The following is an 11,865-nucleotide window of genomic DNA, read 5'->3' as shown; positions in this document are numbered from 1 at the left end:
GGTAAATAACCTAACAGGGATTACGATGGGAATAAGTCCAATAAGAGGAATTTCCTCTCTTACCTTATACTCTCTTGTCTGCGCTTATCAAAACCATGCTCTAATCCTCAAACTTTAATTTCTTTCTCTTCTTTTCTCGAGTGGGGTCTAGTTTGGGGGTCCACGTTTTGCACTGTCCCTGCTCAAGACCTATTAAAATCTCTCTTCAATTCTACGCACGAACCGGCGTTAAATTACCGCTCCTTCTCCTCAGCAGCATTTCTACCATTGAGGTAAACCAGTTTAATTTTCCTCGATGGAAACAATATCCTCCATGCAGAAAGTGGGCCTGGGGCCAGTTTCTCGAACGTCCCGAAAAGCCATAGTCACGAAAGTGCCATTCGCTTGTTTCGATACGCTTTTCTTTTGACATGTTTTCAAAAATAACAAAAATCAAAATTATTGTGAAGTTTGATGACCGTTAAAAGCCCTCCGTTCATAATTTACAGAGGGAATTGTGACACCCGAAAAGAGCACGAAATGTTTCAAGAAACGGGCCCATGGTGATAACTTGTGCAAGACCCTAGGCTCAGGCAGTCCGAATGGTAATGGTAATGGTAACGGTAATGAATTTATATAGCGCATTTTCTATTGACATATTCAAATGCGCCTTACAAGCAAGTGATCTATGGGTGAGATCGGAAGTCAGCACATACATGAATTATGCCTTTATCCTTCTTGCGTCCACGCTATTGTGTGCCAAGAGCTCCTGAAAGTTCTTGCAAGGTTCAGGGCGAAGGTTACCAGTGTTAGCCTTTTGTCGGCCAATAAAACACCGATAAAACCAAGGTGTTGATGAGGATCTTTCCAGTGTTTCATGATTGAAAATATATGTCACTAATCAGTCAGTGTCACTTGACACTGACATACACCAGCGCTGCACGCTGCTAACAGTGCTTTGCTTGTTTGACAACCGGAGCCGTGGGTCGTCGTGTTGCGCAGTTGGACGACCATTCCATTCTTGTCACTATGAAAGTACATGGTGTTTTGATACTTACTATACACTATTTTAGTCTTGTGTCCTTCGTATGCTCATCCCCGACGGTTGGTACAGCGACTCGCTTTGTCACTGAAAAACTACCTCGGTTCTACAGCCGAAGCTCTGTGCTTCCCACCAGATACAGCAATTTTATGCCTTCCGTGGGCAATGGTTATGTGAGTACTGTAATCTACAGTGATACAGTCCATGTATCAGGAGTCTTCAATGGCCCGGCGCGTCCCAAGAAATATCCAATTTACCCTGTTTATTTTTATGAGCACACGCACCGAGCTCGCGTGCCATCTACCGCGTCAGTCAATTTCAAAGTCGAGCCGGGAATCCCAGGTAAAACCTCGTACGCGCTGGACGTAGGCGAGGGAGTGTTTTACAAATGGTTCAAGTCGGAGTCGTTAAACGTGGAGCAGAGGATCTACGCGCACAGGACCAGAAAAAATCTTTTGGTGGTAGAAATTACAGCCAAGAACAACGCAAGCAGGGAATTTGAACTGAAGATCGTTCCAAATTTGGGATATATCACCGACGACATTTTTTTTTACATGACTGATTCTGGTAGAAGTGACGCTCTGGCAGCCACAGGCCGGGTGAGTTTTGGTTTATTCTTGTTTAGTTGCATGAAACATTCTCTCCAACAATATTTTCTCTGCGGGAATGGGAATACGTGACCGGTACAATAGCTTCATCATTGTATATCAATTTCCGGTATCGCCATAAATCGTTTCACTGTCATGCTATAAAAAAAGTAAATTCGAAGCCGTACAATGAAAAAGGGCCAAGAACATGAAATGTTGTAGAAGACCAATGCATAAACAACCTTACCAAGTCTGAGGTCTGTGTGGTACATTGTTTCAGAATTATTTGCGGAAGCGTGTCGCTTTTGCTTGGAGCCGAACCGTCTACGGTTACACCAACATCTGGAAGTCACGTTGCCATGAAATCGCTTACTTTTCACTCTCGAGACAGTACAAATCAATGAGTATAAACACATCTCTTAATAAACTTGAAACGTTTAAACTGTGGAGAATCATAACGAGGGACTTTTTTTCAATCAAAACAGATTTCAAAGCAACAATCGCAAATTTACAATGCTGTATTAATTGTTTTGAGAACATCTAATGCACATAAAACAAATATAAGACAACGAGTAAAATAACAGCCACGCATGAGCAGCACTTACTACCTGCGTTTAATGATTTATAAACGTCGTGAACTCAATGGAAACTTGCAGTACAACGCAACCTTCACGAACGGAACATGCATTATTTCTTTCATATATATTCTGAAAAAATACCTTATCTTAAGGCTAGCGTTGAATTGACCAAACATTGCAGCTACACAGCAGCATAAGTGGCAGACTCAACTCAATGTTTTACCCGAGCAATTCATGGCCGTAGCCGCCAGAAAAAAATGAGGCAACGTGTTTGACAACGCCCAGATTTTTATCAATTGCTACCGTGTTCGCCATATCCTTGTATTTCCAGCGGATATGCAACGCCATTTCACATTCAGTACTGATTTGTTCTCTCTCCGCTTCATCATCGATTGCCTTCACAGGAAAAAAACCCACACAGGAATGAAGCGACCCACAATTGCTATGCTAAAGCTTCTCCGTTTGTAAACGGCCAAACCTCTATCTGCACCCTGGACACATTGAATTCTGTAGTTATCTATTGAAAAGCGAAAAGATATAATGTCGTTGTTATAATGAAAACTTCGACTCGACGCTGTTCCTATCCTTTGAAAACAATGTCCATAAATTACATTTAAACTTACACGGGAAATAGCAATCTATGAATAACTGGGCGAATCACTATTTGAATTCGATATTCACTGTTTATAAACCGGTCAGTGTAAAACGCACACTGCAGACCAGGGGTAAAATGCAGACTTAGGTTATAACGTAACTGTTGAAATAGCCCAAACCCCTTAGAAATGCTAACCTTAGGCCTAATTAGGCCTAAAACAATATTTAGGCTTAACTGCTAGCATTTCTAATGGGTTTGGGCTTTTTCAACAGTTAAATTATAACCTCAGTCTGCATTTTACCCCCGGTCTGCAGTTTGCAGTGGGACACTGAAAAACGCAGACTGCAGACTGTGCAGACCGTCTGTAAAATGAAAATCCGGTTAGCCTGAATTAGGCCTAAATAACATTCGGTTAGCCTAATTAGGTCTAAAGAACACTCAGGTTAGCTTGTTTATGGTTAGCTTTCAATAATGGTGAGGGTAATGCCATATTTTACCTCTGGTCTGCACGGTCTGCACTCTGCGTTTTGGCGTGACCGGTCTGCAGTCTGCGTTTTACACTGACCGGTTTATAAACAATTCTTTTAATATTTAATTAAATTTTGCCAATCAAAGAACAAAAGAACCTTTGTCTCGACAGCCAATAGATCTCTGGTTGGCACATTAATGACAATAGGTGACGTAACGGTGAGTTTCTGATTCATGTGCTTCTTACACAGAGCAAGCACTTATCGGCTCAGACAGACGGACTGCAGAATCTGAGAAAGTGATGGATAACGCCATCACGGATAACGCCATCACGAAGGGCCAATTTCCCCTTTTGCTTCAATTTTTAATCTCATTTTTATAAGATTGTTGATTTTCTTGCTCTGTTACGCAATAATTTAGGTCAATAAGACTGAAGAGAGAGGAAGTCTACAGTGTAATGTGGCCATTGTTTGGACGTACCCAGATCCCAATCATCCACTTATTATCAGCAACAGTTCGGAAGAGCAGACATGGTATTACATCACTTCCATAGCAACCAATTTGGATACCAAATTCAACCCCCTTTCTGAGGCCCTTCGTCAGTGGGACGATGCTATGCTGTGAGTACTGTTTAACTTTGATACAATTACCGGTAAAACGCCAACGAAAGCAAAACTGGGGCGGAAAATACCAGCGATGCAATGCAATAAAAAAACTAAATCACAACAGTTTGCAGCAATTGTAATATAAAATTGTCAATCGACAAACCTTGGTTACGCTTACGAAGCGTCTTGGAGTAAGCCACTCGCCGTTTCAGTGAAACCACAGGTGCCAGGTTAATGATATAAGTGTGCTTTGTTTTAATTAAGAGCCAAAGAGCAGCTGCTTGAAGAACACAAGTCGGCTTGGAAGGCATTATGGGACACTGGCCGGATAGAGATCGAAGGCGACTTAAAAATGGCTCAGGCGGTTTACGGCAGCATGTACTACATTCTCAGCTCTACTCGACGCGACTGGCCCTACGGGTTAAGTCCCGGAGGATTGCCAGCAGCGGAGGAGTACATGGGGCACACATTCTGGGATCAGGACATTTGGATGTACCCCCCTCTGGTTCTACTGCATCCGGACCTAGCCAGGAGCGCCATGAGGTACCGCAAAGATCGTTTACCGGCGGCGCGCAGAATCGCCAAACAGTACGGCTATAAAGGTAACGATGGAACTTGGACGCCTAGCGAATGTCATCAGTATTGTTTGAAAAATTCCAATGTACTGAACAGATGATCCCGCTAAATTTAGCTCTTGTTGTCCTTCAGTTTAAGGGCCTTTTCTAAAGTAATGGTCAAATGATTGTTCTTTCTTGAAAGAAAGATAACTTTGGAAAAAAACGTTGGACAAAATGTTTTAAAAGGACGAGAAAATACTTCCACTGATTTATATCTGGGTCCGAGATTGCTCATTCTTTTTATCTCGGAAAAATTTGCACAAGACCATCCGTATATTGTTGTGAGGAAAAACCAAAAAAAAATTGTTTCCAACTGATTAATTTTGTAATTACCTTAGGCGCCATGTTTCCATGGGAAAGCTCGTTTACAGGCCTCGAGACTTCCCCTGGAGAAAAGTACGGCAAAAATCAGAATCACATTACGGGGGACGTCGCATTGGCAGCTAGAATGTTCTGGAAGGCCACTAAGGACCTGTTTTGGCTTCGGAATATTGGGTTTCCACTGGCATATCAGACTGCAGAGTACTGGGCCAGCAGAGTGGAGTACGATGTCAGATACGATAGATACGTCATCAATCACGTGATGCCACCGGACGAGTATCACTATCCAGTCAATAATTCGGTTTACACTAATGTTGTGGCCAAAATGAATCTGCTCTTTGCTAAAGAAGCCGCAGATATTTTGGGCAAGAAGGTTCCAACCCTTTGGTCAACGATCGCAGAAAAGATGTACATTCCATTTGATAGCAAGCTTCGTTACCATCCGGAATTTGACGGTTACCATCCAGATGTTAAAGTAAAACAGGCTGATGTAGTGCTGATAGGGTATCCAGTGATGCATGAAATGGAGAAGCAGGTAAATAGTTGATGATGATACTGACGATGAAATTCATCAATGCCCCTTTCATATTTTAAAGTCATTTAGGTGGTTCATGAACATTTTATCAAAATCCAGACGTCTTGAATGTCATGACGTGATTATTAACTAATGTGGCGTCACTTTTGGTGACGTGAAACTGATAAGTTTTGAACGCACCATACAACCACGGTCATTCCAGATTAAGAGAGTTGGATAATGATAATGATGATAATAATAATAATAATGATAATAATAATAACAACAATAACAACAACAACAGTAATAATAATAATAACTATTAATTTAAGTCTCAAGGTTATTTAGCTGAGCATGAGTGCTACAAATCAACTGAAATCAGAAGAAAATCAATCAAATGGTTTTTGAGCACTGAAAAAGGCACTGAACCGCACAAAAAAGGCCGAAACCATTCACGTCGTTATAATTTGATTGAAAGTATGTATAATGAAGCTCTATTGTTTTAAGGACTAACATCCAATGTTTATGTTGTTCTTAGTTGGTGTCTATTGTTCCCCGAACCAATCACGAGAGCGATACTATGTAGCTGCATTCAGACTCAAAAGAGGGTACAGGGTCAAGTCCTTGATAATCGGTAGATTAAGACAACAGCTTCTTTCTTGTATATTCAGGTACGTTACAACGACCTTGCTTACTATCAGAACCTGACGGACCCGAATGGTCCTGCCATGACCCACGCAATGTTTGCGATTGGGTGGCTGGAGACTGGGGAAAAGGAGAAAGCAGAGCAAGCCTTTATGAAGAATTACGCCAACATCCAAGGTCCTTTTAAGGTATTGAGGTCTACTTCATCAATTTTGCTACGAGTTTCATTTAAAAACCAGACAAAGGTCCGCACAAAATGTTTCTGTATCCTCTAAACAAGACCCGAGTCAGTCATTTTCGTTGATAATTTCCACTGCTTGACAGGTTTGGTCTGAAAGGAGATGGGGACACGGTGCTGTCAATTTCATTACCGGAGCAGGCGGCTTTCTACAGGCTGTTATCTATGGATACGGCGGCTTTCGTATCAAGGAAGATGGTCTGTACTTTAATTCTACCCTCCCAGCCAGGGCAACTAAGCTTGCCTTGCGTATCAACTATCTGGAAAGTTCTATCGATTTCGAAGTGAAAGTCAGTGGAGTGACCATCAGTTTGGTGACCAGTGGTCCGATATCTCCTCAGTTGGAGGTGATCACAGATGGTCAAGGGTACCGGCTGACACGTGGCAATTCTGTTACCATGGAGACAATGACTGGAGTGGTGCGACAGCACGTGAGTACGGTCAAATATAAAACTTTAAATAATCGTTCCAGGATCAAATATTGAATTTGTTTCCCAGACATCTCACTTGCCATGGAAGAGTGCACCTTGATGTCGTATCCTGAACTGTACGATTGCCTCTGCGCTCATTTTGTAAGGCTGCGAACAGGAAACACCTCTTGCATTTACGGCCCGGCACTCCTCTTGATTACCGTACACGGTATAAAGGAACATGGTGATCGTTCCCAATCGTACCCATGTGCCTAACTGGCTGAAGGGAAAAGTAAAGGGTCTTTAAACAATATAATGTGGCAGACAAAACATCGCCCATATAGCGGAGAAAGGTAACACTTCTTGTAGTTATTTGTTATGGAAACTGTCAGGATTGAGTGAAAAAGTGGATTTCAATGGCCTTTAATTATCTTTTAATTTCGCATTTGAAGCTGCGAAGTAATGGCTGTATGGTAAGTTCAATGAGTTAGTTGAATGTGATTTATTTTTATATCTTAACAGATGGGGTGGAAATGATTTCAACCATGCATTCCAGTCGAGCGGAATCTGGGCACCTTGTGGCGTCCAGACCCTTTCGTATTACGATCATAGTTGTTAGTTGATTAAAGCATAAAACCTTATAATTCGTGAGCACATTATCTTCCCTGTTCTTAGATACCTGCATGCAGTCTTATATAGTCGGTAACGAATCATCGTTTGTATGGAGGGATTTGACTTTGGTATCGTAATAAATCGGGGTGGAAAAATTTTAAGAATACATGAATTGATAAAAGTTAATATATATGAAAGCCAAATGTCTTTATTTCGCCCGTTAATTAAACTACATTACTAACGTTACAGAGAATGAAGGATACAATCATGAAAATCACGCAGATTATTTACAATTGTCATATAAAACCTGATAAAACATTGCATATCTATATTATTAAATTGCTAAATGATATTTAAACCTTATTCTGTTAAAATAACTATTCTTAAAACGTTCTGTATTAATCCGTGGTAATTGATTTGCTTGTGATCTTAATTGGATGACTCTTTGACGTTCGGCAAAAGGACACATAATGGATGGTCATTATTGCTCTTAACCTTGGTGAACAACCTGCGGTCACACTTCTCTTAAAGGTCATTAATTAACTCAGAAGTGTAAAGTCGCTTATTGCACCTTTTTAAAAAAACATTGCACGGTGATCATCGCAGTTATTAAATAACGTTACTTATTATATACTCAACAAAATATCTTGTTTCTGATTGGCCAATGGCGAATGCATAAATAGGTTATCGAGTGCAATACAGAAGTTGCTATGGAAACACCGGGGAAGTGCTAAATTTGAACAGCAAAGTGAAAAACAATGGCTGACAGTCGGTTTGCTTTGTCAAACCAAAACATCGTTGAGCAACTTAAAGAAAATGCGAGAAACAAAAACACGTTGAAAGCTACACAGACCTGGTTGAATGTCTGGCAAACACGGATGACTGAAAAAAAAACTAAACCCAAAACTGGAAGAATACGAGCACGAACAAAGTAGCGTGTTTGAGTAATTTTGTTGAGAATATAATAAATAAAAAATCATATGAACCGGCTCGTGCATTTCGTGATTTATGTCACTCGTGATGTTTTGAAAGTTCTCAAATTGCACTCGCCTACGGCTCGTGCAATTTTGAGAAACATCACTCGTGCCCATAAATCACGAAATGCACTCGCGTTCATACGATTTCCTATACTTAACGTTACTTAATACACGAATTATTAATGATAATATAGACAGCCAATTTAAATCTCGCAAAACACTGCTGTTGGTTCTTGGAAATTTATTCGAGGTATTATCTAACTGGATAAATAATGGAAATTGATATTTTAAAGGATGAAGCACGAAGCCGGACAACACCCAACCTTTCTTTATTCTTCTGAACAAAATCCTATGAAGCGTAATGGATACACAGCAATTTTGATGGCATGTAGATGGGAGTGAACCCACCACTTAAAAGACAAAAATTGAAAAGAACGTAGCAATATGGTTAGGTTAGCTGTTTATTAACAGAGAAAACGGACGCGATGTAGCTCGGGACTTGTTCGGACTCTATTGCTTGGGACAAGTAGTCGAAAAATGAATTCCTTGTTTTCAGATACTGTGCGATATAGATACGATACGATACTGATAAGTTGACCAATGACATCTACGACCGGAGTTCTTATAGTATCTACTGACGTTACACAAATCACTTGACTCTGAAGATGACTTCCGCTCAGGTTGTCGAAACATCAGTCAATGTCATCTCAAACAGTCCTTCTCAGGACTACACTCACCCGGACGATCGTACTTTACTTAATGATATGACTCCTGGGTTCAAACCATTTACAATTTTACGATACTATTTGCCAGCGTCGACTGAACGCTGCGTACGTTATTTCGGCTCCATCGCACTATCATAAATGATTAATTGCTGCGTCCAAATGGTGACCTGCTTCGCAAAGTCGACAACCATCCGATTGGAGCAGCCAAGTAACTCTTCTTTTTCACCACCGTCACTTCGCTGTCTGGGGAATGAAATCTTACAACAAACCCAGGATCCTTTGAGAAAACTCCCCTCATTCCGTTTACATTGATAGTGTATCCTTGGTTTCCTCTTAGTGCTGGGAGAAACGAATGGGAAAATGAACCCCTATTTGGAGGCTGATAGAACGTAGGGCCTACAACGAGAGGGAACCTCGTCGTAGCTACAGGAAGGTGCCATAATTGTGGCGCAATGAACAGAGGGATTTGGGCAGGGTAAGCAAGCTGCAACCGCGGAATTATTATCTGTTGCTTTTGGAAGTCTCTAATCTCCCCAAACGGTCTCGGGTCTCGGCTAACCGGGGTTTCAAATGGCTCTTGGTTTACCCAGAAGCTTGGCATGATTGGTGCAATTACGTGATTCGGTATTGGATGAGGCAGAGTCAAGGATTGGGCTTGGACGTTTTTATATCGAAACCTCTTGCTCAGAAAATGACGCAGTTGTTCCGCTTCATATGGAACTCCTGATTCATTTTTCATTCCATCCTCCTCACCATCATTTTCGTCTGTCTGTTCTTTTTTGTCTTCATTTTTCTGAGACAGTGTTTTACGGAGCTTCTCTTCAACCTTTTTTACCCGCTTCTGACCTTTATTCTGTGCTTCTGCAAGACTATTAGGGGCATTTGCACTTCTTTCTTGACTCCTCATATGACCTTCAAAACTCTTTCCTCTGTGGTTCTTTCCTACATTGTGGTGTCCTGCGGCAGACTTATCCTTGTTCTGATTTTTTCCAAATGATCGGCCAGAATTCTCCAAATTCAAGCCTTTTTTATTTTTCATTAGTCTCCGTAACAAAGCCGCATCTTGCTTTGTGATGCGAGACGATGTACCTTCCTCCGTAACAACTTCATCGAAATCTCCGCGAGGCTCGTCACTCATATTCTCAATATCAGGTACATTTCGCGAGAAAATGTTCGTTTTTCTCTCAGGAGGCCGTGATGAGAAATACTGCGCTGCAAACTCACTTAGCAATTCATTTGGTGAAAGTTGTTTTGTCAGTGGACTGCTCCGCGGATATTGTTCTGAAGCATGTATTTCGACCAAATGTCGCCTTGTGCCGGTGATGTTTTTGTCCAATTTTCCCTTACGCTGTAGTACCCTTGATTTTTCTGGTGCCTCTCTTAGCAATTTTTCACGGCTTCTTAGTTTTGTCGCCTCACCTTTTTCTGCTAGTAATTCTCTCCTCAAATGATATTCTAAAAAATAACATAATAACAATTTTGTAAAATCTTTCAGCCACTTCATGGGTTTACACATCGCGTTAGCCACAGCCCAAGAAAGCAAAGAATCAGAGATAAGAGCATGAGTTTTCATGAAAAAACAGTATTTAGTCCATGGTGTCTCGGAATAAAAAAAAGTATTTTTCAAATAAGGGCCTTTCCTGTTCTATTAGAGCATTTGATAACCTGTTGTTTCCAAGGGTGCTCGCTCTACTTGAAATTCATGACTTTATAATGAGGGGATAAATTCAAATTCTGGGTTTTCGTCAACTTTACCTCCTTCCAAATTTTGGCACCTATTTCATTTCATGCGCAATGAAAAGAGGAAATCCTTCATTTACTCAAAGACGCTTGTGGCTTTCATTCGACAGACTCTCCACTAAACACGTGACAGCAAAATTGTACCTGGCTTTGTCCCCAGTCCTCTAGACGAAAAAAGTGCAAACAAAATGACCATGAAAGGGATATAAGGCCGCATGGATGTTTTCCACGTTATCAACAAACTAACCAGTTTGATGCAAAGAAACGTGAAACTGAATAAGACGTCTTGCATTTTGGTTGTTTGTGTAGGTGTTCATGCTCTTTTGAATCAGAGCAACGTGGTGACACATACCTGCATGATTACGGAATGCCACCTGTTGTGTACAACAGAAGAGAACAAAGGAATTATTGGTATTTCTCCCTTTTATTTTTCCTGGAAGTATTAGCAAGTAAAACTTGATTGCACTTGTGGTCCCTCCTCTTTTTCTTACCACCTTCGTTCCCAGGGTCCCTTTTTTTACTGTCCGCTGTAGACAAGAGTCGCGCGCCTAACGATTACTCCGCTGGGGGCTGGACACAAGGACTACGAACGGCCGTTCAAAAACACATAAATGCATTGAGGGAGACCCTTGCACTGGAATGACAGTGCCTCCTCTTACAAATACAAGGACAATTTGACCTGAAACGAAATATCTGTCAAATTTGATGTTAAATACCAACAACGGGCTACAAAAAGCCTTTGTACTTGATTCAAAGTCACAACTTGATGGCGTCGAATGCTTCAAGTTAACGTGCGAGAGGAATGGATCGGTAACGGGATCTAGAATTAGCTTAGCCTCCCTCGCAAACGTTCTTAGGGCTTCGTCACGCGTTCCTCTCCCACTAACGTTTGCTGAACCGAAAAACCACTTCCGTTCAACGGCTCTTTGCCCACAATTCAAAGAAACCAATCAGCATCGACTAATTGTGTTCTACATAGCCAATCATATGCTGCGGAAGAATTCCATACAAAACGGAGTTTATCCAAAACTGGAAAACGGCCTCTGATTGTTCCGCAATCCACGAACGGAAGTGGTTTCTCGTTTCAGTAGGCGTTCGTGGTGGAGGAACGCGTAACGAAGCCCTAAGAACATCTGCGTGGGAGGCTAGAATTAGCTTTGGTTTACATTAGTCTCAGCGAAATTAATTGCATGACATTTTTGTTCTCTATAA

General features: G+C 41.2%; 2 protein-coding genes across 3 annotated transcripts; one reads left to right on the top strand and one right to left on the bottom strand.

Moving 5' to 3' along the window:
- Positions 1-906: 906 nt before the first annotated feature.
- On the top strand, positions 907-7,240 carry LOC138045034 (protein-glucosylgalactosylhydroxylysine glucosidase-like). Of its 2 annotated transcripts, none has more exons than XM_068891383.1 (7): positions 907-1,620; positions 3,670-3,869; positions 4,119-4,456; positions 4,810-5,327; positions 5,978-6,139; positions 6,276-6,620; positions 6,688-7,112. In XM_068891383.1, the coding sequence occupies exons 1-7, from the start codon at positions 1,009-1,011 to the stop codon at positions 6,718-6,720; spliced, it is 2,208 nt and encodes a 735-aa protein (XP_068747484.1). In that variant the 5' UTR covers positions 907-1,008; the 3' UTR covers positions 6,721-7,112. The 2 variants fall into 2 exon arrangements, with proteins under 2 accessions (XP_068747484.1, XP_068747485.1); XM_068891384.1 differs by lacking the exon at positions 6,688-7,112 and adding an exon at positions 7,122-7,240 and having other exon boundaries at positions 908-1,620.
- A 1,260-nt stretch (positions 7,241-8,500) lies between these two features.
- Positions 8,501-11,815, bottom strand: LOC138045035 (uncharacterized). The gene is made up of 2 exons (XM_068891385.1): positions 10,798-11,815; positions 8,501-10,368 (listed from the first exon to the last, which is right to left on the bottom strand). Exons 1-2 carry the CDS (start codon positions 10,943-10,945, stop codon positions 9,056-9,058), a joined length of 1,461 nt encoding a protein of 486 aa, XP_068747486.1. The 5' UTR covers positions 10,946-11,815; the 3' UTR covers positions 8,501-9,055.
- Positions 11,816-11,865: the final 50 nt, after the last annotated feature.

Source organism: Montipora capricornis, chromosome 4 (assembly GCF_036669925.1).
Source record: "Montipora capricornis isolate CH-2021 chromosome 4, ASM3666992v2, whole genome shotgun sequence".
Taxonomy (NCBI): domain Eukaryota; kingdom Metazoa; phylum Cnidaria; class Anthozoa; order Scleractinia; family Acroporidae; genus Montipora; species Montipora capricornis.
The sequence above is the reverse complement of the archived record's forward strand: the minus strand, read 5'-3'. Positions and strand labels throughout refer to the sequence as shown.